The following is a 23823-nucleotide window of genomic DNA, read 5'->3' as shown; positions in this document are numbered from 1 at the left end:
AAATGAATCCTTCTCGTGTGTTTTGTGAAATTAGCCTTGTGTTGTCTTTGCTAGCAATGGTCAACAAAAATGTTATATAATCATTTTATTTGTAGACTTTTTTTTTTAGGGGGCATTAGAATGGGTTTAGGGTAAAGGGGGGTTTAAGCTGTAACAAGCAGGTTATGTGGTGGTTCCAAGTCACATGACAAAAACCTACACCAGGTAACATGACCTGCCACAACTGGACATCGTGAGCACCAAAGTATGGCTGCTGTGGCTTTCTACGGGTAACGGGTAAAATTCGAGGTCCGCCATCATCAGCTAACTTAAGGAGTTATAAATTTGTTTTTTTGTCGAGAAAAGCAACATTGTAAACCAAGTTATAGTGTTTTGTCCATCACCCTTTAGCTGGTAGATGGCGCACACAAATGTCCGAGGTTTGACAGGGATACCTACTTCCAATCTCTAAATTGGCAAAAAACGTTTTAAGAATATGATTGAATAATTGTATTGTCCATAACAAAGATTCACGGGTCCTCTTTTTGTTTTTGTCTTAGTTAAGAAAATAGAATTGAATTGCTGATGTGTTGCCAAAACAAACTAGTTATTCTTTTAGGCATCATAAAGTTTAAAAATATCTTATTTGGATTTTTTCAAGAATCTCAGTTAAATATCACAGTGCAAGATTATTTAAAAGGGTTGCTTTTTTTACCCTCTTTAGTGGTATTCTTGTACTTTTCTTTTGCATGCTTTCACAGAGGTACAACGGTAGATTCAGTCGCCATCTGAGTGTTGTTGTGCTGGTGAAGTTTGGAAGACGTGAAATTCCATACTGTATTTTCCTATACATGACATGTATGAAGTCATCATAACTTGCAGAAACAGTTTCCATCTCTGCGGCAATGTTTTTGTAGGGAAAACTGTTCAATTTTCCTAACAAGGTCTCTATAGCAGACCTTGTTGTCTTCATAATTACTTATGATGATCAAAAAGTAATCTGTACATACACACCCTACACACACTACACAATACACATACTTGCATATATAAAATAAGTATGTAAGTTATTTACAGTCCTTGGGCAGCTTGGCCTTCTTAGACAGCTAAGAATGAATGGTACTTATTGGATACCTGCAAGGTTTGCTGCATCTCCTAGATTCCGGTAATTTGTCTTGTGGACCATTTCCCTGGGGTCACCCAGCCCCACATTCATGGCTCATTGCTTTTGCTGCTTTTCTAATTAGGACAAAAGGCAGGAAGTGATTTCTCTCACTCTTTTTGGGAATGTTCTTCTCTAGGCGGATCCTGTTTCACGCTGTAGGATTCAGATGCAGCAAGTTGGATGTGTAACTGTAACATGCTTTAATACCTCGCTTTGCTGCTTTTGAAGTTATTTTAAACACCTCTGACAATCCTTTTACTTTCACCTCCCGCTTTGTCAGAAGATCCTGATCTTGTATCACTGGATTAAAGTGTTGTCAGTTCAACTTGCCCTTTAGGATATTTGGATATTTCTTTCAGTGTGACTTGTTACTGAACTTTTGGAAACCTTTCAGGATGGACAACAGTCACTAACAAAACAGGATATTCATAAATGATGCCACTGGCAGGCCTGCGAGCCAAAACAGCCGAGTGTCCCTGACTTCCAAGGACGTTTTGTCCCTGCATTGATGTCCCTGGAAACATTTCTCTGTTTCTGTTAACAGTTGCATAATAACATGCCTTTTTTTGTGTCAGATTTAGTTTTTCTTTCTCTTCTGTGAGATCCTAAACTTTTTATTACATTATAATAAAGCATTCCTTTTAAAATGAAAAAAGTACTTGTAATGATGATACCAGGGTTTTCCTTGGTACTCCGAACCCGTTATTGTCTTAGATACATTATCTCCTTGCTGTAATGTGCCTGGAAGTTATTTAAAACTGTTGGCAACTATGTAGGCCACATCTGGTTTTCTGTATGATGCAGGAGCCAGCTGTCCGTAAAATACAGTGCCAGTCTTAGATTTTGGATATTTGGCCCTAAAATGTTGTACTTGGAACATCCCTGATTTTGAAAAAAGCATCAGCCTGCACATCGGTTTATAGTTTGATGTGAAATATTTCATTTTATCAGTCTATTTAATCATATTCTGTTAATTGGTGTCGGAATGTATTTAGTAATTCAGTTTATTAAATATGTTGCAATGTTTTTGGGTGCTTCTTGATGGTGTTCTCTTTCAGCAGCACAGTGTCCTGGAAAACATGTTGGCAACTTTGTCAGAACCTGTAACCTACAATGGTAATGTCAGCAATGAATGTCTAATTATCACGTAATGTTCCATTTTACAAGCAAATAAAAATATTTATAGCTTAAACTGCATTGTTGCCGTGAGTCTCTTTCAGATAGAATCATGTGATGCAATGACATTACTAGTGGGTATCGCAAGTTGGAAAGCCTCAGGTCAGACAAGGCTGGGCCAACCCATTGTGCCACAGTTGCCGTATAAATAAATGGTTGCGCATAGCATCTTCAAAGAGTTATGTACTCATCAGTCAGTATGCCTAAAGGAAATCTTTAATGTTCATCAAAAGCACACTACAGATTCCAAATAAGTTACAGGACATTGTGTAATTGAAAATTCAGCGGAGTAGGTTTTAGGGTGGCACTCTGGGCTCACAGGAAGTGAGTTGATTGATGCCAAGCTTTAGAGGAGGACCGGTGCGGGATCGTAGAGCAGTGGTTCTTGGTGTTGAAGATTTATGTAGTATTGCAGCAAGAATTGCTTTTTATGTATCTACTAGGGCATTTATGTGATGGAAAAGGACCTACATGTTTCAGACTGAAGCTAGCTTTGGTTTCTAGAGTGTTGTCTGCACAAATGACTGTGGAGCTTTGAGTGGAACATGTGAAGGAAATGTTCCATGCAGTTTTGAGTTGAACACAACATGAACAACCCTCATATATTATTCCAGGGTAAAGTTGATGTTGCTCCTGCTGGTTTGATTCTGGTTTACATTTTTTTCTTTTGCCGATGAAAACTAAACAACTAAAATCTGCTTTTTCTGTAATTCATATTCATGTTAAACCCGAATGATTTTACTTTCCATGTTGAACTTTACTTGGGAAAACAAGTCCTGGTTTGTGTGCCAGGCTTGGCATTATTGGCTGACCTGTAAATCTCCAGTGACTTGACAATGTTTGCAACCGAACCATGACACTAAATCTTGTCATAAGATCATTTAATGAAATGGTGTATTCTATAAGTTTTTGAAAAACCTAGGGCCCTGTTGACATTAGGTGCAGATAAAAATGCACCAAAAATAACATGGCGTATGGGTTATTATGGCATATTTCCTGGTCTGGTAGTCCTAGGGAAGCACCATGTAGTATGTTCACGTTAAGTGATGGAGGAGGAAAAGATCAGACTGAGATACATGGCTCTCCACTGTGACTTGGCAAACGTCTGGGCAATTTAATGGGTCTCTTTGGTGTATATCAAGCAGCTGTCTACTTAACTCATTTGGTGCCATGGTGCATAACATTGATCTGGGACTGATATTGGCATCCAGAGCGTGTTCATCCTAATTTAAAGGAACATGTTCTTGTTACCTTTTTATGGAGTGTTTAAGTGGAACCAATCGAACTGGTGTACATAAGACTAATTCTGTGTATTGACGTCCTAAAATATGTTTTTGGACTAGCCTTTCTGGACCTTTTTAACATTGGGAAACCCCTGAAATAACCCAATACTTTATGCACCGCCCTGAGTTTATTAACATTGTAGTCAATAGGAAGAATGCCTCCTTGATTGCTGGCCAGTGGGAAGAATGCCACCCCTACAGATTAGTAAAAAAAGATCATTGGTGTCAGTGGTAACTGACCTGAGAGGGACAAATTGCTTATTGCTCAAGGAACCCCTGGCAGGATCCTGGTTGAGAAACACTGATATAGTGTTTAGCTGGACACATTACAAATACAGGCTGTGCTTTCTGCTTAGTTCTGCTGTACTATCTGCTCTCCAGGTGTATATATACTTGCAGTGCTTTAAAGCGCTTTTGTATATTTCGACACAATTTGGGTTACTTAATATATACGCCTACAGGGATGCAAAGCCTGCCTGTAGGTCAGAAGGGGTGTAACTGCAGGTCATATATACCTGTTATTAAACGGAGTTATCTCTTAGAACAGAGGTCAGCAAACTTTTTTGGCTACTAGGCCAATTAAGGAGATCAAGAAGACACCCTAGGCCAGACTCACTCTCAAGTCCCGCGCTGATGGTGCCACCCTCCCACCCGGAACACCCCTGAAGCGAAATCCCTCGCCACCGCAATGCATACGGAGGGAAGGGAACATCCCTGAAAGGAAATCCCTCTCCTTCGCAATGCATATGGAGGACAGGGAGTGTCCCCATACCCCGGCGGCAGAAGTGTTAAGGCCGGCCGCGGTAAATAGGTAAGGGAGGCATAACAAGGAGGCACAAGAGCCGCGGGTTGCCGATCTGGCGGCTGGGATAAGGCCGGATCAGCCAGGGGGCGTTAGGCCGGAAAGGGCTACTGGCTAGGCCGTATCTGGCCTAAAGACCGGAGTTTGCCTACCCCTGTCTTAGAAGCATCTCAAATAAATGCCAGGCCCTTAAGACGCTGGTGTTAATGGTTCTATAATGATAGATAGGAAAACTGAGAATTGCAAGGCAATGTGTGTATTACATTGGCAGCAATTGTGGTTTGGTTTCCTTAAAATCTGTGTGTCTATTATTAAGACATGTAACATTTTGTTGTGGACGCAAACCTTTCCTCCAAAATGCAACATTTGCTTTAAGTTAGAGTGCCTCCTACCTTTATTCTTTTCATGTTGTCAGGAGTCACATGAATAAATTGATGTTGTAAATAGAATAGTTAAATGTTTGGCAGGTCAATGTCACCTACTCTTTTATCTTCTCTTTTCATTTCAAAGTATCTTTGTGTTTCCCATGGATCTGTAACTTTGCTGTCTACTTTATCCTTCAGCAGTACAGCAGCCAGGAAATACTCCATGCACTCGCCTTCCTATCTGTAAGCGTTTTCTATTACTGTTGTTTTGATCTCACTGTTCTTCAAAGTTTTGTTTTGTTTCTCTCTATAGACATTTTATTTCAGTGAAAATGGTGTATGCATAAAATGTCATCAGAGTATTATGCAGGACATGAATTATGCTTTGAGGTGACCTTAGGGGCCCATTTAGATTGGCCCCTAAGGCCATTACCGGTGTGTTGCGGTAATGCTCACATATGCGGTATATTTGTTAGTGCGTTGAGCTGCCAGTCATTTTAAATTGAAGTGGATGATTGGCTCAGTGGCTAGCGATGATGATGATGATGATAATAAATCAGTGTGCTCCCCAGCCCCTTTTAGATGGGCGCACCAACCTGCACTTTTCAGTAACCACCTGGCTGTTTTCATTTTTTTTTCTTACAGCCATTATCTCCAAGGTGCTTACTATTTCCTAATTTCCCAATAAAAAATGGGCAAGTTGGAGCTCTTTTTTAAGTGTTTTTGTTTTGTTTATAGGACTGTTCAGGGCAATCATAGTATATAAGATTGATTAGTAGATGCAGATTAATTGGGAATTATTATGCATCATGTCTCTCAAGGGCCATAACCCTCAATCATCTTTCAAAGTATCTGTTGTTGTATTGCAACATATTTTGGACTTTAATAGGAGAGCTGGCATATATTCATGTAAACTTCAACTTCAAAGAAAGTACTAGCTGAACTAGTTCTAACTATATCTTTATATAATTAAATGACCAAACTCACTTTTAGTGCTCATGTTGATTAGTGCTATGTTCAACCAGCAACATCCAGTAACTTCCCTTGTAACTAAGCCTTGTTATGTCAAAAGAGCAAAGTATAAGTTATCTACAGTGCAGTAACCAAACCATTCTTTAGAATATGTAAAGCGGAGATGAAAATGACTTCCTCCCTGGAGACAGCTTAAAGTGGTTATTATTTTAGGTATGGGCTGTTTTTTTCAACAACTCATTGTACTCATTGCCAGTTTTGTGAATAAATATGCGTTGCCTGTCCATTAAAGTTGCCATGTGTTGTGTTGACCCTTTAGGGACCCCAGTGTGGTGAGGTTTTGTTGCTTAACATGTAATTTTCCCATTGAATTTATTTCCAGGGTGTAAGTCTGTATGTTTACCTAGTAGGGTTGATTTTAATTCATAGTCAAACCACAAGTTTCATTGATTTTCCCATTCTTCATTTAAAAAGTACCTATTTATAGTGCCTAAAAATGTTAGAGAGGACAGTTAGGCGATCGACAGCATTGCCCAATAATGCCTGGTCTCAGCGCAGAGGTGGCCATCTTGTTAAGGGCTTTGTCACTCATCACTATGAACAAAAGGTATTTCCTGTCTTCTCAGATGCACCTTAGCCTGTGGTCTAGTCTGATTAAAGTGGAACTAAACTCAGAACTCGGGAAAAAAAAAAAAAACACTTACCTTTAATCCTGCAGGGTAGTCTGATCACTCTGGGGGTGTCCTGCATCCGGCCCCACGTCGTCCTAGAGCTGGCGCTCCGAGCGCCGCCATCTTCATCTTCTCTTCTGGGATCTGGCCACTTTCTCTTGACGCAAAAAGGGTCCTGGCATGTGCAGAAGGAGAGCTGGCGCTCCGAGCGCCGCCATCTTCATCTTCTCTTCTGGGATCTGGCCACTTTCTCTTGACGCAAAAAGGGTCCTGGCATGTGCAGAAGGATCGCCCAAGAGCCTCCTGGGATGTGTGATGTAGGTATCCCGGGAGGCTTTGTGCTCCAATACATTCTCGACCGCCTAGGCAATCGAGAATTAGGGAGCGGTGCTGCAAAAAACAAAAAAAAACAAAAAATGAATTTTTACCTTACATAAAAGGGTTGTCTACCCTTTTATGTAAAGTGAAAATTCTGAGTTTAGGTACGCCTAAAATTTCATAGATTTCATAGATCAGGGATGATGACAGGCAGCTATAGCAGATAATAACAGCAATTTGCGGACATTCAGTCAGCTGCAAAAAAAGGCCTACTAATATTCTCTACAGTCATTTTTTATTACTATGCCTGACTAAAGTGCCATCTGTGTGTTTAAAACTTGGCTGGGGTGATGTGCAGGCTAGGGCAGCTATGGGCAGAGCACGCAGCTAATAGCCTAAAGCCCAACTTCAAATGAAAACATTTTCTATGTATGAATATAGGGATAGGGTAAGCAATAAATGTTTTTTAGGTGTTCTCATGGTATGACTATTGGGTATATTTTTATCTTTTCTTGTTGGAAAACATCACAAGATATTATACTTTGTGAAGTTTAGATGAGGGAGGATTTGGGTTCTGATGGGCAGATAGCCACCATAAAAACAACTTTGCATTCATATACTTGATTGCCATGTGTTTATTGCACATCAGTGTTTGAGTTATATTTCGAAAGGAGGACAGAGTATTATGTATAATCTGTAAATTAAATCTAAAAAAGACATACCACACTTCCCACTGCCACTGTATGGTCTATACTTATATCTGTTGTATCTTAACAAGTTTATTCTGGATACTTCAACTTTTTCCTTGCTTTAATGGTCTCCTCCATATCGCGCAGGGTAATATATACAGAAATCTCAGCAGCTAGGAATGAGAAAAAGTTAGAACAATTGCATCATAGGTCAGATGACCAGAAAGTTTGGGAAACTTTACAGTGTGGCAGCAACATGATTCACAATAGCCAACATGGACTGGTACAAGGCTATGGTTTTCATACACGGAGAGATATGTTTTATATACTACATGTAGTTTTAAATGTGGATTACACCATTTTTTCTTATTTGTGACGAGTCCTTATTCCTTAAGCAGTCATGCCAACTCCTTGGCACATTTGTGCATTTTGCTGGAAAACTTATGGTGCTAAAAAAAAGAAGAGATTTCAGTAAACGCATACTGGTCTTTGCTGTGGTGTTTAAAGCCCATTATTCTCTGTTGTTGCTCCATTGCTGTAAGTTATCTGATGTTGCTGCCATTAGTCTGTTACTCCCAACAGCTTTGCCTTTTACTTGCTGTGCCCGGAGTGACACTTGTTAGCTGCAGCTGGCAGCATCTCATTCCATTCATTTCTTTTGTTTTGGTATTATGCCATCCAAAACAGTAAAGCTGACAACTGCGTGTTGTAACCACTCCTTAATCCAGGGCTCCTCTCTCCAGCAAAATAATGGACATACACAGCAAATATGAAAATAAGTGGTGCAGATCAGTTCTTGTGCGTCATGTGCATTTCTCATTTAAACATAAGTTGTTTGGGGGGGGGGGTGATGTTAAAATTGAAGCTATTGCATGGTCAATAAAGCAAAAAGGCATACCTCAAAGAACAGGCATTATGCTTTCCTTGCTACATGACATCCAAGCAAGCAGGAAAAATTGTTGTGTGCATCAAGGAAGCAGGTATTTGACTAGTGGAGTACTTGTAGTGTGGTAGAGAATTGCTGCGGTACATTTAAGACATGGGCGCCAAGAAGCTTAGTTTGTTTAGTACCACTTCTTTTTATAAGCATGTTCTTTTCAGCACTATACTGACAGTCACTTTAAAGGTATTTGCCCGCCAAAATTGAAAATGAAGCCTTAACATGGGCACATTTGTGCATCCGTTATTGCTATGTTGTACCAGATTGTCTCAATCATCATATCAGTAATCGGCTGATTTATGGCACACACCTTCTGATGATGATGAAACACACTTTTTGCAGCTTCATATTTACAAAATATTGCCAGAAAAGTTTCCTTACAGATAATACCTGTAGGAAGTCACAGACATAGGTTTTTCAGAATAGCACACCTATTGCCATCTTACTGTCCCTATAAGTGGGTCTCTGTTTGCAGTCTCTCCTTTGGATTGCAAACAACTCAAATTCAAATAAACTAATTGAACTTTATAGTGTGAAAAGCTACAGTGTGCTAGTAAGGACTAGAAACTCCTTTTTGGTATCAGATTTATTATGTAAATTTGTAATATGCCCTAGCACTGATCTCCAAGTCAGGTTGGTAACTGAACTTGTATTACTTGGAATGTTTTCATTTTTGCATGCAACTCCTACAAATAATGTTGAATCCAAACTCTGTAAGTGGACCATTGACCTAATACTGAACTCCAGGCAAATCGTTATGTATTTATAGAGTTGAGTGTGTTTTAAATGTAGCTAATCTGTGGTACCCATATTTATATCACTATCCCGCTTTATTTTATGACCTGTATTGTACCACTCAGGAGAAGTGGAAGAGCCAGTCTGTCTCTGCAGCAGTGCTTATGTGCAGACTGAAAGAGAGTAAGATGATGGGAAGGGATAGACAAGTATTTTTAAGGCTTAGTAGTGATTGGAGCCATTGGAAAAATAGATATGGCTAGGGAGAAAGAGACTGAGCCCACAAAAGAGCTATAGGTGATGCATAATAATGTAATTTTGTACAATTCGTATTTGGAAACAGACTTCACTTTCTGGGAATACTGAAGGAGAGATCATAGACATCTAAAACAAGTTGGCAAAGTATTTGTAAAACTGGCCAAATACTAAAACCCCTAACACTGGGAGAAAAAGCAAAGCATCCAAAAATAAATATGTTTTTTGTACATTTCTGCAAAGCAACTTTAAGACTTCCCACTCAATAGAGTGCATTGCAGCCTAAAAACTGGGGTTGTTCTTGTTTGGTAATATTGAACATGCTAATTTCTCAGAAAAGGATAATTTTCTATTTGTTGAGGATGTATTTGTCGGATGTGTAAAGATGGCAGCAGCTGTTTTCTACAGATGTGTGATATTTAGAGGAGAGCTTACCCAAATATTTATGTTCTAGAGACAGTGATATGGACTTTAGGCTGGTGTGAAATATTTGAAGAATTATGTGGCATTCAGTAAATGTGCATACTTTGAGTATATTAATGTTATGATGTAGGTGGTGATCAACACACTTTGTGGTTCATAATTGGGTGGGGGATACCAATAACAGTTTTGTATTTGGTTCATATCTGTTGTTTTAATATACTTACAATTTTTTGGGATAATATGCATGAAAAAAAAAGAATAAAAAAAAAAAAAAGCTTAAAACTGACACACACACACACACATTATACAAATGAAAGATTCCTGCATACAACAATGTATTCTGCTCATAGGTGCAATTTTGTAGTTTATGTAGCAGTCATAATGGGGTACCGATGTGAAAATGTTTGGATCAATATCAGCGCTGCCTGGGCTGATCATTGAAGCATAAAGGAGATTTGAAATGAAAGTGGAACTTGTCATAAGAATTTGTGACCCATGAGAAAGATTTGAGGACAATAATTTGCCTCCATTTCTGTTTCTCACCCTGTTCACCCTCCCTGTTTCCCTCCCCATACACAAAACCCCCTTTTTTCCCCCCTTCTTTGTTTTGTCTTTAATAAGTTAATCGGATTAAAGGCTCACACATTTCAAAGAAACTTTTAGGCCCCTTAAGACAGACCGTCCTTTCCCCTTTTTCTAATCTTCTACATCCCCCCAAATATTACTGAAGATTCAAGTCCTCTCTTTATCTGAAGCTTCATAAGAAATCTGAATCAACGCAGCATGTGGAGATGATCTTTTCTTTGAACATCCCCCCTCTATTAAAGCCGAGTAGGTCTCCAGGATATTTGAACAGTGCTTGTGTAGGTCCACTTGTGTCCATTGTATAATTTTAAATCTGTCATTTTTGTTCTTGTGTTTCTATGTCAGAGAATTGATCTTTTTCTGAATATATATGGTATTGTGTTTAATGCTATATAGTTTTTTAATCTTCATATGTCTAATTGTTACAGATGCACCCACTGGGACTGTGCAACAACAATGACGAGGAAGATTTATATGAGTATGGCTGGGTTGGAGTGGTGAAGCTGGAACAACCTGAAATGGATCCAAAGCCTTGTCTAACTGTCTTGGGAAAGGTAAGCAGTGTGCATGACATAAGTAGTATCTTTTAAATAAATTTGCATTCAGGTCACCTTGGGTAAATCAATTTAAAATGTCTGAAGTCTTTAGCAATCATCAAGACCATTTCTACTGCAATCCTTAAAATTGGACATTGGCTACAAGATTGAAACACTTCTGACCCATCAGCCCTTACATGCCTTGATTGTTGTTATGTTACATGTCCACAAGATCCACACGAATATATGAAAAATATTGTTTAATGCCAAAGTTATTTCCTGATTGTGTGGTCTGTTTTTGCTTTGGCAAGCATTATCTGAATCATTTATTTAGTATCTGATTGTAAAACATGAAAGACGGGCACCCAACAGCAGAATAAATGATTGCTATCTTTTAGGATGGTTGTATGTGGTCTTTATTTTACAAGTGTTCTACCAGATGTGACCCGTTGTAGACTTTAACACCTGTATAATAAAGAACCAGTTCCCTACTGATATAAGGTTTTCTGTAATTTTGGGTGGATTGTCACTATTTTGATTGATATCATGCACTGAGGATACAAAGTAAACAGTATGGTTCTCAGTCAGGTAACTAATATTTACAGTGTAGCATAAACTGCATTTGAATCCGCAGTTATTGTACCATTTCTATTTGTCCCACAGGTTTGTCAGACATGATGATTCTCCTTACACAATGTGTCCTGTGTATAAAGGCTGAAATCTTCTCAAATGATGCTCAAAAAGTTTTTCATTCTTCAGGCAGGCTTTGGAATATGGGGAATTATGCCTAATTACTGAACGATTGTGTTTAGCTTCTTCATAGTCCTTTTCCAGTGAGATTTTTTGCCATATTTCTTTGTGTGCTTGAATTGTTGGTCCTGGTTCAAACAAGCTCCTTTCATGTCTTCTTTACCTTCAGGTATAATAGTGTTAGTTGTATCACTGGACCTAATCTTTATCACACCTCTCTGGCTTAGTAAATCTGTGTAGAGTTGTGATGAGCACTAAAAGTACTCACTTCTAAGGAGTATATGCAAACCCTTCATATTTTTAATTGCATTCTAACAATATTTTATTTGGAAATGTCCAATGTTTTGTGCAGAGTCTGCCTTGACCCACAGTATCTAAAAAATGTCATCATTGTATTGGAAGGTCCCAAATGATGATCCAGCCCATGTCCTGATTTTCTGATGTAATTAATATTCGGGTACATGGAGTGATTGCAAAAAATGTTCTGTTCCACAGTCTAAGGCCAATATCACACTATTGATTTGTTGCTGGTAAAGAAACAACTCCTGTTTCTTCTACATGGTGGTACATCATTGCTCTCCTGTTGGCCAGAGAGGTTCTACAGTTCTTTGGGGGTGTTTGGTTTTGCAAGGTATTTTGCAATTTTGTTGGCTGAAGAGTTGCTACCAGTGTTAGAATTATTCGTTGAATGTGGGCCTAAAGCTAAACAAATGTTTGTGGTTGAATTTGTCAAGTAGTGTGTGCAATATAAAACAAGTGAGAAAGCTTTCTGTGCCGTCAGGGAATATAAAAAAATTGAATCTGAAAATCTTGCTGTACACAGGGTATATGGGCAAGGGCACTAGAATCTGGAATTACGTTTAAAGAACTGTAAAAAAGAGAGTTCATATCAGAAATGTTTCTTGTATTGTGTTCATAATATAATGCCATTTATAATGCAGCATGAAAAAAAAATCTCAAACTAAAAATGAAAGAATAAAATACATCCATTTAATTCTATTTGTCTTGTGTAAATTTACAAAGCCTTTTGCTGGCACATAGGTAATGTTTTATAATTGATTTTCGTTCAGTTAAAGGGTTCTATGTGTGTGTTTATTATAAGGATCCAAACACATCATCATTTTGTAAAACAAAAATACACACACTCTTTTCTATGTGTGTAATTACACTGGTGCTAGTTTTTTTGGCAGCAAGAAGCATATTTATTTTTGACGTCTGCACTCCTTTAATCAATTAAATCTGATTTTCAGGCCTTTTCCTGTGGGTTTTTCAAGGAATTTTGCCAAGAAAAAGATATCAAACTGGTTCCTTGTTTAGTTCTCCAACACTTTGTATATCGCGTACATTCAGAAGTTTGAGGTAGTGGAGTTAACCCTTAGCTTGAATTATTTTCTTTCCATAGGTGCTATAATTGTTTTAGAATATGTAAAAATTGAACTTTAATATATGCAGGAAAGTCGGAAAGGTATTCCTGTAAACTATATGTCTTTATAGAAAAGCTTCAATCATATTTGCTAGCAAACTTATAAATAAAACTCTCTAAAAGTTATATTCACTTCTTAATAAAACTCTTTAATTACATATTTAGACAGAATTTATACAGCTGAACAACAAAATAATAATTCAGGACCACTTGTGAAGTATTGTGGTTGCTAGCACATATAGTACGGTTATGCTATGGCTAGAACCAGCAAACTAGTGTATGTGTATGTGCGCCAGTTAGTGCCGTAAGGATGAGCTATATCCGCTATGTGTTTCCTGTGCAGCCCATTTCTACTTCCTAACATGAAAGAGTAGCTGCCATTGTGGGTCAGAGCGGGCAGTGCTGTCACTTTCCTCTGGGTGTGGAGCCAGCCAGAAATAGCACAGGTGCCATGAGGTTCCAGTAGAAACTTTACAAGATTCACCTTTGAAAATGTTCCAGTGAATGACAAATTCTTTGCCAGTTCTGACACTCTGCTGAATGTCATTGGCTTGGCTGACAACTGTTTTATTTACTTTTGTTATCCTGGCAGTATGATGTGAAACTTCATTTAGCAGTATGTATATTAAATGTAAATGCTGCTATATAGTTTACTATATAAGGTTTTTTTTTTGACAGTCATTCAAAAAACTTTGCCCTTTGATGGACAAATATGTGCTACTTATGAATTCAGCTATCTGAGTTTCTTGAACTCTGTCTCCCAGATTCCAACATCCATGTTCTTTCTCATTGTAAGTGTAAATTTGTTTGCAAGAAGGTGATGCAAAAATATATTGAATGAATATATATTGTGTGTCTCTATATATATATATATATATATATAGAGACACACACACACACAGTAAAGGTGCAATATATCATTTACAATCCCAGTACCTGTTTGTCTACACACAGTTTAGCTGTAATGTAACCCTCTATATGTGTAAATTGAATGGAAAGGCCAATTCTACGTAGTTTGACCATGCATACTAGGAAATTTTACATATTCCTCTAATGGCTCAGGGTAGTCCTGGTAGATATGCTCATGCCAGTATGCAGTCATTCTCCAGTCTTATGGGGGTTTATATATAGATGGTATAGGCTCCAAGATAACAGATGAAAGAAAGAAATCTGCTTATAGGTTACTTATACACACTAGAGCTTACAGCAGTAGATTAAATCTATGTATGCATATCTGAATTTGGTAGATGCAGGATATGACTACACCAGTGGCCAAGGATCCTTGGAAAAGGTGACAATTGGAGGTGTAAAACTCCCTCACTTTGCATAGTCTAAAGGTCTGTACTACCACAGGCATTTAAAACAATTTCAAAATAAAATAATTACAGCCTCACTGTACACACACATATATACATACAGTATATGTATGTATGTATGTGTGTGTGTGTGTGTGTGTATATATGTGTGTGTACAGTGAGGGAAAGAAGTATTTGATCCCCTGCTGATTTTGTACTTTTGCCCTCTGACAAAGAAATGACCAGTCTATAATTGTAATGGTAGGTTTATTGTAGGTGTGAGAGACAGAATAATAACAACAACAACAAAGAACCCTCAAAAACCCAGTGCTCAAAAGTCAGAGCTTGATGTGCACTGTAATGAGTGAAATAAGTATTTGATCCCCTATCAACCAGTCTGGAGACTGGCTAGGCCACTCCAGGGCCTTCATGTGCTTGAGCCACTCCTTTGTTGCCTTTGCGGTGTGTTTTGCATCATTGTCATGCAGGAATACCCATCCACGACCAATTTTCAATGCGCTGGCTAGGGGAAGGATGTGCTCACCCAACATTTGACGGTATATGGCCCCGTCCATTGTCCCTTCGATGCGGTGAAGGTGTCCTCTCCCCTTAGCAGAAAACCACCCCAAAGCATAGTGTGTCCACCTCCAGATTTGACGTTGGGTTGGTGTTCTTGGGGTCATAGGCAGCATTTCTCTGCCTCCTCCAAACACAGCGAGTTGAGTTGATGCCAAAGAGCTCAATTTTGGTCTTATCTGACCACCACACCTTCACCCAGTTCTTCTCTGGATCATTCAGATGTTCATTGGCAAACTACAGACGACCTGTACATGTGCCGTCTTGAGCAGGGGGACCTTGCGGGCTCTCCAAGATTTCAGGCCTTCACGACGCAGTGTGTTACCAATTGTTTTCTTGGTGACTATGGTCTCTGCTTCCCTGAGATCATTGACAAATTCCCTGTGTAGTTCTGGGCTGCTTCGTCACCGTTCTCATGATCATTGCAACTCCACAAGGGGAGATCTTGCATGGAGCCCCAGACTGAGGGAGATTGACACTTATTTTGTGTTTCTCCCATTTGTGAATTATCGCGCCAGCTCTTGTCACCTTCTCACCAAGCTGGTTGGCGATTGTCTTTGTAGCCCAGTGCAGCCTTGTGTAGGTCTACAATCTTGTCCCTGACATTCTTAGACACCTCTTTGGTCTTGGCCATGGTGGCTAGGTTGGAATCTGATTGATTGCTTCTGTGGACAGGTGTCTTTTTTACAGGTACTGTAACAAGCTTGGATTAGGAGCACTCCCTTACTGAGGGTGCTCCTAATCTCAGCTCGTTACCTGCATACATGGATGACACTAGAGAGCCTGAAATCTTGCTGATTGATAGGGGATCAAATACTTTTTTCACTCATTACAATGCACATCAAGCTCTGACTTTTGAGCACTGGGTTTTTGAGGGTTCTTTTGTTGTTATTCTGTCTCACAGCTACAAAAAACCTACCGTTACAATTATAGACTGGTCATTTCTTTGTCAGAGGGCAAATACTTCTTTCCCTCACTGTATGCGTGTGTGTGTATATATGACTACTCCAAGGATACTTGGAGCATTGGACAACATGGTAACTTTTAATCACTGTGTAGTTTAGTGAAACAATTTTTTTCAATATTCCTAAAAACCATATCATTTCACTTTATAGAGAAACACAGTTAGGAAAGTTGCAACCCTAAGTAAGGGTTTATATTACCGGTTTTGTGCTACTGACTTTGATTTGGTTATGTGATTAGCTACAGATTGGAAATCAATGAACTGTGTGCAAGGCTGTGACATTTCAAAGGTTTGACCTTCTATGAATGTTTAAATTGTCTGCAGTTATCAGGTAGAGTTGTAATTAGCAGTCAGTCTCCTGTGCTTCTCTTCCCCCATCACCCTGGAGGGGGGACACCTGCCTCTGCAGAGTTATCAGGCTCTCTTTGATGTTCAGCAAGCAGTAGTGGGTGGGAAAAAGAGAAAGGGGGGCTGGGAGGTCCTCCATGATCTTTCTGCCTAGACTAAAAGACAAGCAATGTCCAGACTTGTCAAAAAGGAATTGAATGTTTATGTATGTAACCGCAGCCTCCCCAAGCATTCTCTCAGGTGTGTGTGTGAGACGGCGGGAATCTGAGAAATAAGAACACACTGCACTTAGGTAGCAAATAGCAGGATCTCCTCCGGTAAACTGCTTTGTTCAGAGTGAATATGCCATCAGTAAAATTCCTATCATTATTGCATTGATATTCCTGTTTCTGTGAGTTGCACCACATTGCACAAAAATTGCTGCTTGTTGCACTCTCAGCGCTATGGAAAATCTCATATGGACTCCATTAGGAAGCAATAGCAAACCAGCGCCTCAACCCAAGTCCACATGAGCCACCGGTGGGAACAGGATAGAAGCAAAAAAATAAAAATGGTCAGCATCCCCATTATAAGGCCTAAAGTGATGTTTTGTGTTTGCTTGCTGTAAGCACAACAAGATAAAAGTTTTAGTTTTAACTGGTTTGTAGATTAGGTGCTTATTTCCTGACTGAAGTTCATGGGAACAAAATATGGCATTTTGTAAATGAAGTACATTTCCATGCAACTTCTTCAATGTCTTTATCCTTACTGCTTCCTTCTTAAAATGCACTAAATATTTGCTGACAATAACCTAAAATGTATAAAAATGCATGAAGCAGTATATTCACAGCAATGCAATGCATTGGCAAGAGTGAACATGCAACACCTTTTTATTCCTCATTTATAAAATACTTATCACAAAATGCAGAAAACCTAAATGTATTATCGTACAAATACTTTTCTAGTGATAGTAAAAAGGGATTATATTTCCTTTGGACATAGGGGTGAAACTTGAGGCGCTCTGTAGTCATTAAGTTTTAGCTTTGCATAAACACTTGTCTTAAAACAGAGATCGGTGACGGATAAGGCAGAGTTGGGCAGGCAGGGCTGACACTTGGGATTTTACTATAGAAAAGGCATGTTAAATAGCTCATTGAAGATGAACAAGTTTTTTTTTTTTTTTTATAATCTGTATTTTCAGCATTTTAAAGTTATAAGATATTCAGAGATGGGCATGTACTGCAGATATATTCCAAATATGTTTTTTTTTGCAAAGCAGAATAATAAAATAAAAGCTATTCTGAGTACATGTATGCTCCTTTACTTTTTTTTATGGATCGCTGTATCACTTATTTGTAAATTGTATTGAATAGCAGAGGCTCCTTTGCTTGATGTAGTACAAAGAAAGGGTCAGGCAATGAAGGACAGAACAAGATAAAAACCGTATTATGGAAGGAAGGGGATGGCCTCTCTGTCTTGTGCCTGTTTTGCACAGGAATAGTTATCAAGCAACATGAGAAACCTAAAGCCTAAAGGCTCTGTGAAATCCTATATGTTCTGGGCCTCAAATAACCTCAAAGCCGGCAACACATCACAGGCTCTTTTAATGTTTCAGACACTTTCTTTCCACTATCCGTATAGATGCTGGCAGTCTGTTCTTCACCTCTTATAATCAGAGGTTTCCTCCGGTCTGGTATTCTTTTTGGTCTACTAAAGCCTGACATGATTGGTCTTTGGCCATATGGCTTATGTAATTGGGTTACTGCATTTGTTTCTTTCTTACTGACTTAATGTTAAATTGAGGGAAATAGATTGGCTGATCTAAGTGGGTGACATCCCTCTTTCCGAAAATGATAGTTACCTGGCTGTCAGGCTTATCCTCTTTCTTCAATATTGAGTCTTGGAATTGAAAATGTATGATTGTAAAATGTTTTGTTTTATAATTTTTCTAGGTCATTGGGCCAGAAACCAACGACCACCAGACAGCTAGTTTTTGATGTCCATGGTATAGAAGCATGGCGCAAATTTCTGCAAAGCAGACTTGAAATATTCTTTCCTAAATTAGATCGATCTACAGCTGCCTGTAGTTCTATAAGTCCAGTCGGGTGTGATGGCAGAATCCAGCCACCCGAATACTATCAGCTGTCCCATTTTTGGGTTAATTTATTCTCGTTCTTTATAGCTTGTCTTTACCCTAAAGTATTAGGTCAAGATCTGAGAAAGGCAGCTAATCCTATGCAGCCATTGGCTGTATCTGAGAAGATTAAGAGACTTTTTTGTCCAGATAAGATCCTTTTGATGTTGATTTGAAAAAAATTTGGTCGCTTTGTGGAGTGAGGTCATTTGGGATAAAAAGCAGAGTTTCTAAGTGAGAGCACTGAGAAACTAAACTAGAAAACATTTTAACTCGTACGGGACACTGATGGACCTTTATTGTGTGTGTGTATGTATATGTGTGTGTGTATGTGTATGTATGTGTGTGTGTGTGTGTGTGTATGTGTGTATATATATATATATATATATATATATATAATATTTTAACATCAAACCATTTTGTTTTATCTGCATTCATTTTTACGTACATTCTCAAGTGAGGTATCCAATGTAAGTAATACCTTTAAACTTGATTTCTTGTCTATCCCACACTTGTACCAATGTGAGATGATGCTGCACCTTGTCACCCGGGTATTGCAGCTGTAAACCATGGTTTTTCCATAAGCCACCTCCTTCATAGCAATGCTTGATGTCTGTGTTTACTATCGTGCAACAGCAGAAGTCATAATAAAAGTGTATACTGAATTACCCCAATGCAGGCTGCTAAATACCCGTAAGGTATTTACCTCTTTCATGAGACAGATTAAAATAGGAAAACAGTTTATTACACTTTATATAGGATGTTATGGATCACAAAGACTTATTCTGGAGGCTAGCATCATAAGAAAAGAAGTTCTAGTTTGGATATGCTTTCAACCTTCGATGAGTTGTAGTGGATGTGCATGTCAGGTAGAGAAAAGACCAATTTGTGTTTATTCCTTTAGGTGAAGGTTTAGGAGAAGAGCGGTGTGGGTAAGAAGTGGCAGCACCACTAGTCTCTGCAGAATAAAAGCATATGGAACAGGTTTTCTAACCTTTCGTAGCATCTCGTGTCAATGTGAAGCCTAAGAAATGGTGCTTAGTGTGGGAAAATATCTTCTCCTCTGATCTGTCAGGAGTGTTTGCCCTCAACGAAGAGTGTTTACTGTTCAAACAACTTTGACCGATATTATAAAAAGTCCCAGGTTCTTATTAGACAAAAAAAGTCCCAAGTTTTCACTGCCTGACATTTCAGAGGGCAAACAGAGTGCTGGGTTCAATCATACTTGGAGTAAATGGCCCATTTTGCAAATAAACTTTATAATTTGTTTTTTTTACTGCATCACTTTCCAACACCGAGGCCTTTCTACTGCTTGTAGTTTTTAAAAACTTTGGAGAGGGATGCTGAGCTCAAGCAGAAAGACAATGCATTCTTCAAGATCATTAGTTTGGCAACAGCATTTGAGCATTATTGTGTAGATTTGTAAACTTTAATTTTTTATTGATAAACATGAATACTGTCACAGAATACACATGTTATAAATCATGGTTCTAAAGGAGATCCCATGGTTTGGAAAGCTTTGTATATTTTCAGCTCACTTTTACTAACTCTGTATAAACCCTAAAAGCCTAATTTAACTTTAATGCAAATGTAATATTTTTTTGGTTGGACCACATGGGCAGGTGTCTTAGCAGTATCATTCTGTAGCATTACCTCTGCCTGGACCTGTCTAAAACTGTACTGTGACAGCAATTGCAATCCCATCAAAGAGAATTACATTATTTTATTAGTCCTCTATGGTTAATTGTCTCGGAGTAGTTGATTCTTCAAGTCATAGTGCACAGACTATGTGTGTTTTGTGGCCATTTTAGGGCATGCCTCATACCTTCTTCAGATTGCCATTATTTATCTTGCAAAACTGTCTCTTATCCTTTAACCATGTTCAGTTTTCTTTTCGATTCCTTACATGTTCTACTTGTTCTTCTTTGCCCTCTTAGTATTGGTCATTTATTCGCTTGAGTTGTCATCCCAGCTTCATCATCATATTTTAGCCCTGTAAAAGTGCACATCTATTCCCAGTTGTCTCCCTTTTAGCTTACACGATTCTCACCTCACCTACTTATGATGATATATATATTGGTAATATATTATCACAATTCTCATGCACTTTTTTCACTATGGGAAGAAATGAAGATGCCAGATAGCACAGGGAAGACATTCAGACTACATGCAGGCAGTGTTCTAGGTGACATTTAAACTCAGCACAAGACACTAACCACTTAGAGACATGGCATCCTTTCTTCTTTCTTTTTAAATTGCGCTCAATTCAGTTACCAGTTCAGACATGAGTTTGCTGTTGTATCTCCACCATTAAGCTTATTTAACTGTGATCCATTATGTTTGAGATGTTACTAAAACTGTGAGTCTTTCATGCCTTCACAAAAGATTTTTTTTCTATCCCATGCATGGTTTACCTCCTATCACCTAAACACATTCCTTTGACTTTATGATTTTCCATTGTGGTCTAATTAAACAAGTCTTGGTGTCCTCTGAGGATTCCAGTGGGAGAGCGGAGCTTCTTTTACATGCACATAGTCTTTAAGTGCTGAGTCCAGGTGTAACAGGGAGAGCCTGTGCTTTAAATACTGGCAAATAATCTGTCAAGACTACAAGGCCCAAAGAAAAGAATACAAGAGGCTTCAGTTTCATGTCTTTACAGTAGCTCTGAGGAGCCTTCAGTGTGTGAACACTTGGCTGTTGCCACCTGCACACACAAACTGTGAATATGTTGAAGAAAAGGAGATTAATATGGGAGTGACCCAAAAAACATATAAAGCAAATGAGACTTCCATTCATAGTCAGCCATATGAAGGAAAACCATGAATTGATCTTTGGCAAAGCATTAACCAATGTTCTTTTTTGATGACGTCTTCTCATATAGCTGGATTCTTTCTCCCTTCCATTCATAAAAACTGCATATCTCAATCCTGCCTCATGGACTATTTTTTATGCACATGCAAGTGGCTTTTTTTCTTAGAATTTCCTAGCGTGGTAAGGGGTTAGAACCTCAATTTTTCAGCTTTTCTCATTGGGGACCGGAAGAGCCGGGGGTGAACCTCAGACTTCCCCTGTGCCCCAAAAGACAATCATTAACAGATTATTTGAATAATAAATATTATCTAATATCTATCTTTATCCATGTGTGCTTAGCCTTAGTATAGTAAATATTTGATAATTTGGAGGCTTCCAAGCACGTGAGCAGAGATTTTCTTACTGGTGCTTCCTTTCTCCCAAGAGCAGGAAACTTTGTCCACTCCGAGTTTAGCAAAGTAAAATGGATTTGGCATGTTTAGGTTTCTCGCTCTTAAGAAGTAACTTTTTGTTAAAAACGGGGACATTTAGACATAAAATTGCTTCCAAAATGATGGAACATTTCCAAAATATATCCAAAGGACCTGGCTGTTGTATCCCAGTTTGTTTCATCAAGCAAATTGTAGAAAAATTGCAGCAGATTCTACAGATAGATAGACCTCTCCCCAAGAATGTTAAGTGAAAAGATCATCCAATGAGATCAGAGGGGTACGTAGCGATGTAATAATTGGAGCCATGTTTTAGGTAAGCTGTATCTTCCTGCTTTTACCAATCACTTCAACGTCTGAAAGTGATTTCTGGCTTTTAAATAACTGCTTAGTACTGACTTAACTGCTTAATACTTAGTTTTGTCACCAACCTAATCATTTGCAGGTTAAAACAAAGTAAGGTTAAAACATAAAATATTTAATTCCATAATTAAAGTGTTATACATTAAAATAATTTATTGTATAGGTTGATCCAGCCATTTCTTGGCTGCCAGCATTTAAGGGCAATAGATTTTGTAGAATTTAGGCATCAACTGGGATGAGTGTTTTTCTTCCAGTTGCCATTTTTTTCCTCTGAGACAAGCCATTTCCCGAAATGTCTGGTTGCCTCACCCTCTTTCCACCATTGGCAGAGATGCGCAGTCAAGTGATCATTAAAGAAAAAAAAAGGAAAAACATATATCACTGGGTAGTTGGATGGTGCCCTCAAAGTTGTGGTTTTTCTTTACTTATAGAGACATAGTGGGGAAATTATTTGGAATACCTATTGCAGTACCCTTAACAGCAGAAAAAGCAATGGCCAAAAGTCATTTCTAAACTGGCTTGAATGTACCAGTGTTATTTGGTTTCCGATCAGTACCATGTATTTTGTCTTTCTTGTTCACATTTTCTTTTTCGGTTTATTTCCAAAATGCAGACAGTGCACATTTTTATATCACTTGAGAGCATTATGTTCCAAGACAGCTTGAGGATTTCATAGAATGTCTTTGATTTGGATGAAAGGGACAAAGTACAGTAATTTAAAAGGAGTATTTGAGAGGCGTCTCGGTGGGAGAACAGCGGGTGATCACACAGCCCCGTTCCTTCCCCTGACTCTCCCTGACATTCCATCGACTGTCTGGTCTGTGCTGAGACTGTAACCATGGTCCCTGGGAAGCTGTTCTTGCCATGTGCTGAATCCCACATTTAATTTCCGTCTCTGTAGAAGAGTTGTGCTACATATGTGGATATATAAAATGAATGCCTAAATAGAATTGGACAATTTGAGATGTAACATCCCTATAATAGTTTTAGGCTAGGGATGAAGTAACTTGGTCAGCATTTCTTCAGATTTTTTTAGGGAATTGAGGGAAAATCTTTGTTATAATCTGTGTGTGTGTGTGTGTGTGTGTTTTCTTTTGTTTTTTTGCATATTGTAAATAAAAAATTTCCTCACAGAAATTATGATAGTTTTAGGTGACCTTGGTCAAATTTTAAGGTTGATCTACCACCAATTCCTAGAATTCTATTTTACCATGTTGTATATACATTTCCGCTTGAGCTTTTGAGCTCTGTAAAAAGACTGATCCAACGAATATGCTAGTAATTTTTTGTGTGATCAGTTTTACTTCCTATTAAAATGAAGTGTAGTTTTTGTGGTTTAGGTTATACCAGCAAAGCTCTAGTAGCAGTCCTCCATTTGTTGAGAGCTATTCTAGCTAAAGTTTATATTTCCTTTGGAAGATCTTCTGTAAGCAGTGTTCAAGTCATATCTGCATTTGTATCTCACTGCCGGTTCAAGATCAACTGCAGCTTCCCTATTTTTTTTTTTGTTTGTCTTATCGTATACTGTGTGGAGGGCACAGAGGCCTCTTCATGTAATGGATGATGGATCATAAATAAGAGAAAGTAGGACATGCCTTTTTCTTCTCCATTCCATGTTCCCTCATCCATTATATTAAAAATAGGCCAGTTGAATGCTTGTGTAGTTTCCCAAAGGATAACAGTGGGTCTCCATATAGAGATGGATAGATATGCATGACTCGGCACAAGCACAGGAACTTTTTATATCTCTTGGATCATAAAGAACTATTTATGATTGGTTCTACATATTCTATATAGATAAAATCCATACCTTGATTACTCTTGTGCCTATACAGTGCAATGTAGAAACTATTTGAGT

General features: G+C 38.5%; 1 protein-coding gene across 1 annotated transcript in view; it reads left to right on the top strand.

Moving 5' to 3' along the window:
• Positions 1–23823, top strand: part of ZNRF3 (zinc and ring finger 3) — an 83476-nt gene that overhangs the window by 39385 nt on the left and 20268 nt on the right. The window contains exon 2 of the mRNA XM_072415974.1: positions 10787–10912. Coding sequence (XP_072272075.1) covers positions 10787–10912 — 126 coding nt within the window. The remainder of the gene's footprint in view (positions 1–10786; positions 10913–23823) is intronic.

Source organism: Pyxicephalus adspersus, chromosome 6 (assembly GCF_032062135.1).
Source record: "Pyxicephalus adspersus chromosome 6, UCB_Pads_2.0, whole genome shotgun sequence".
Lineage (NCBI taxonomy): Eukaryota > Metazoa > Chordata > Amphibia > Anura > Pyxicephalidae > Pyxicephalus > Pyxicephalus adspersus.
This window is presented reverse-complemented; position numbering and strand designations above follow the sequence as displayed.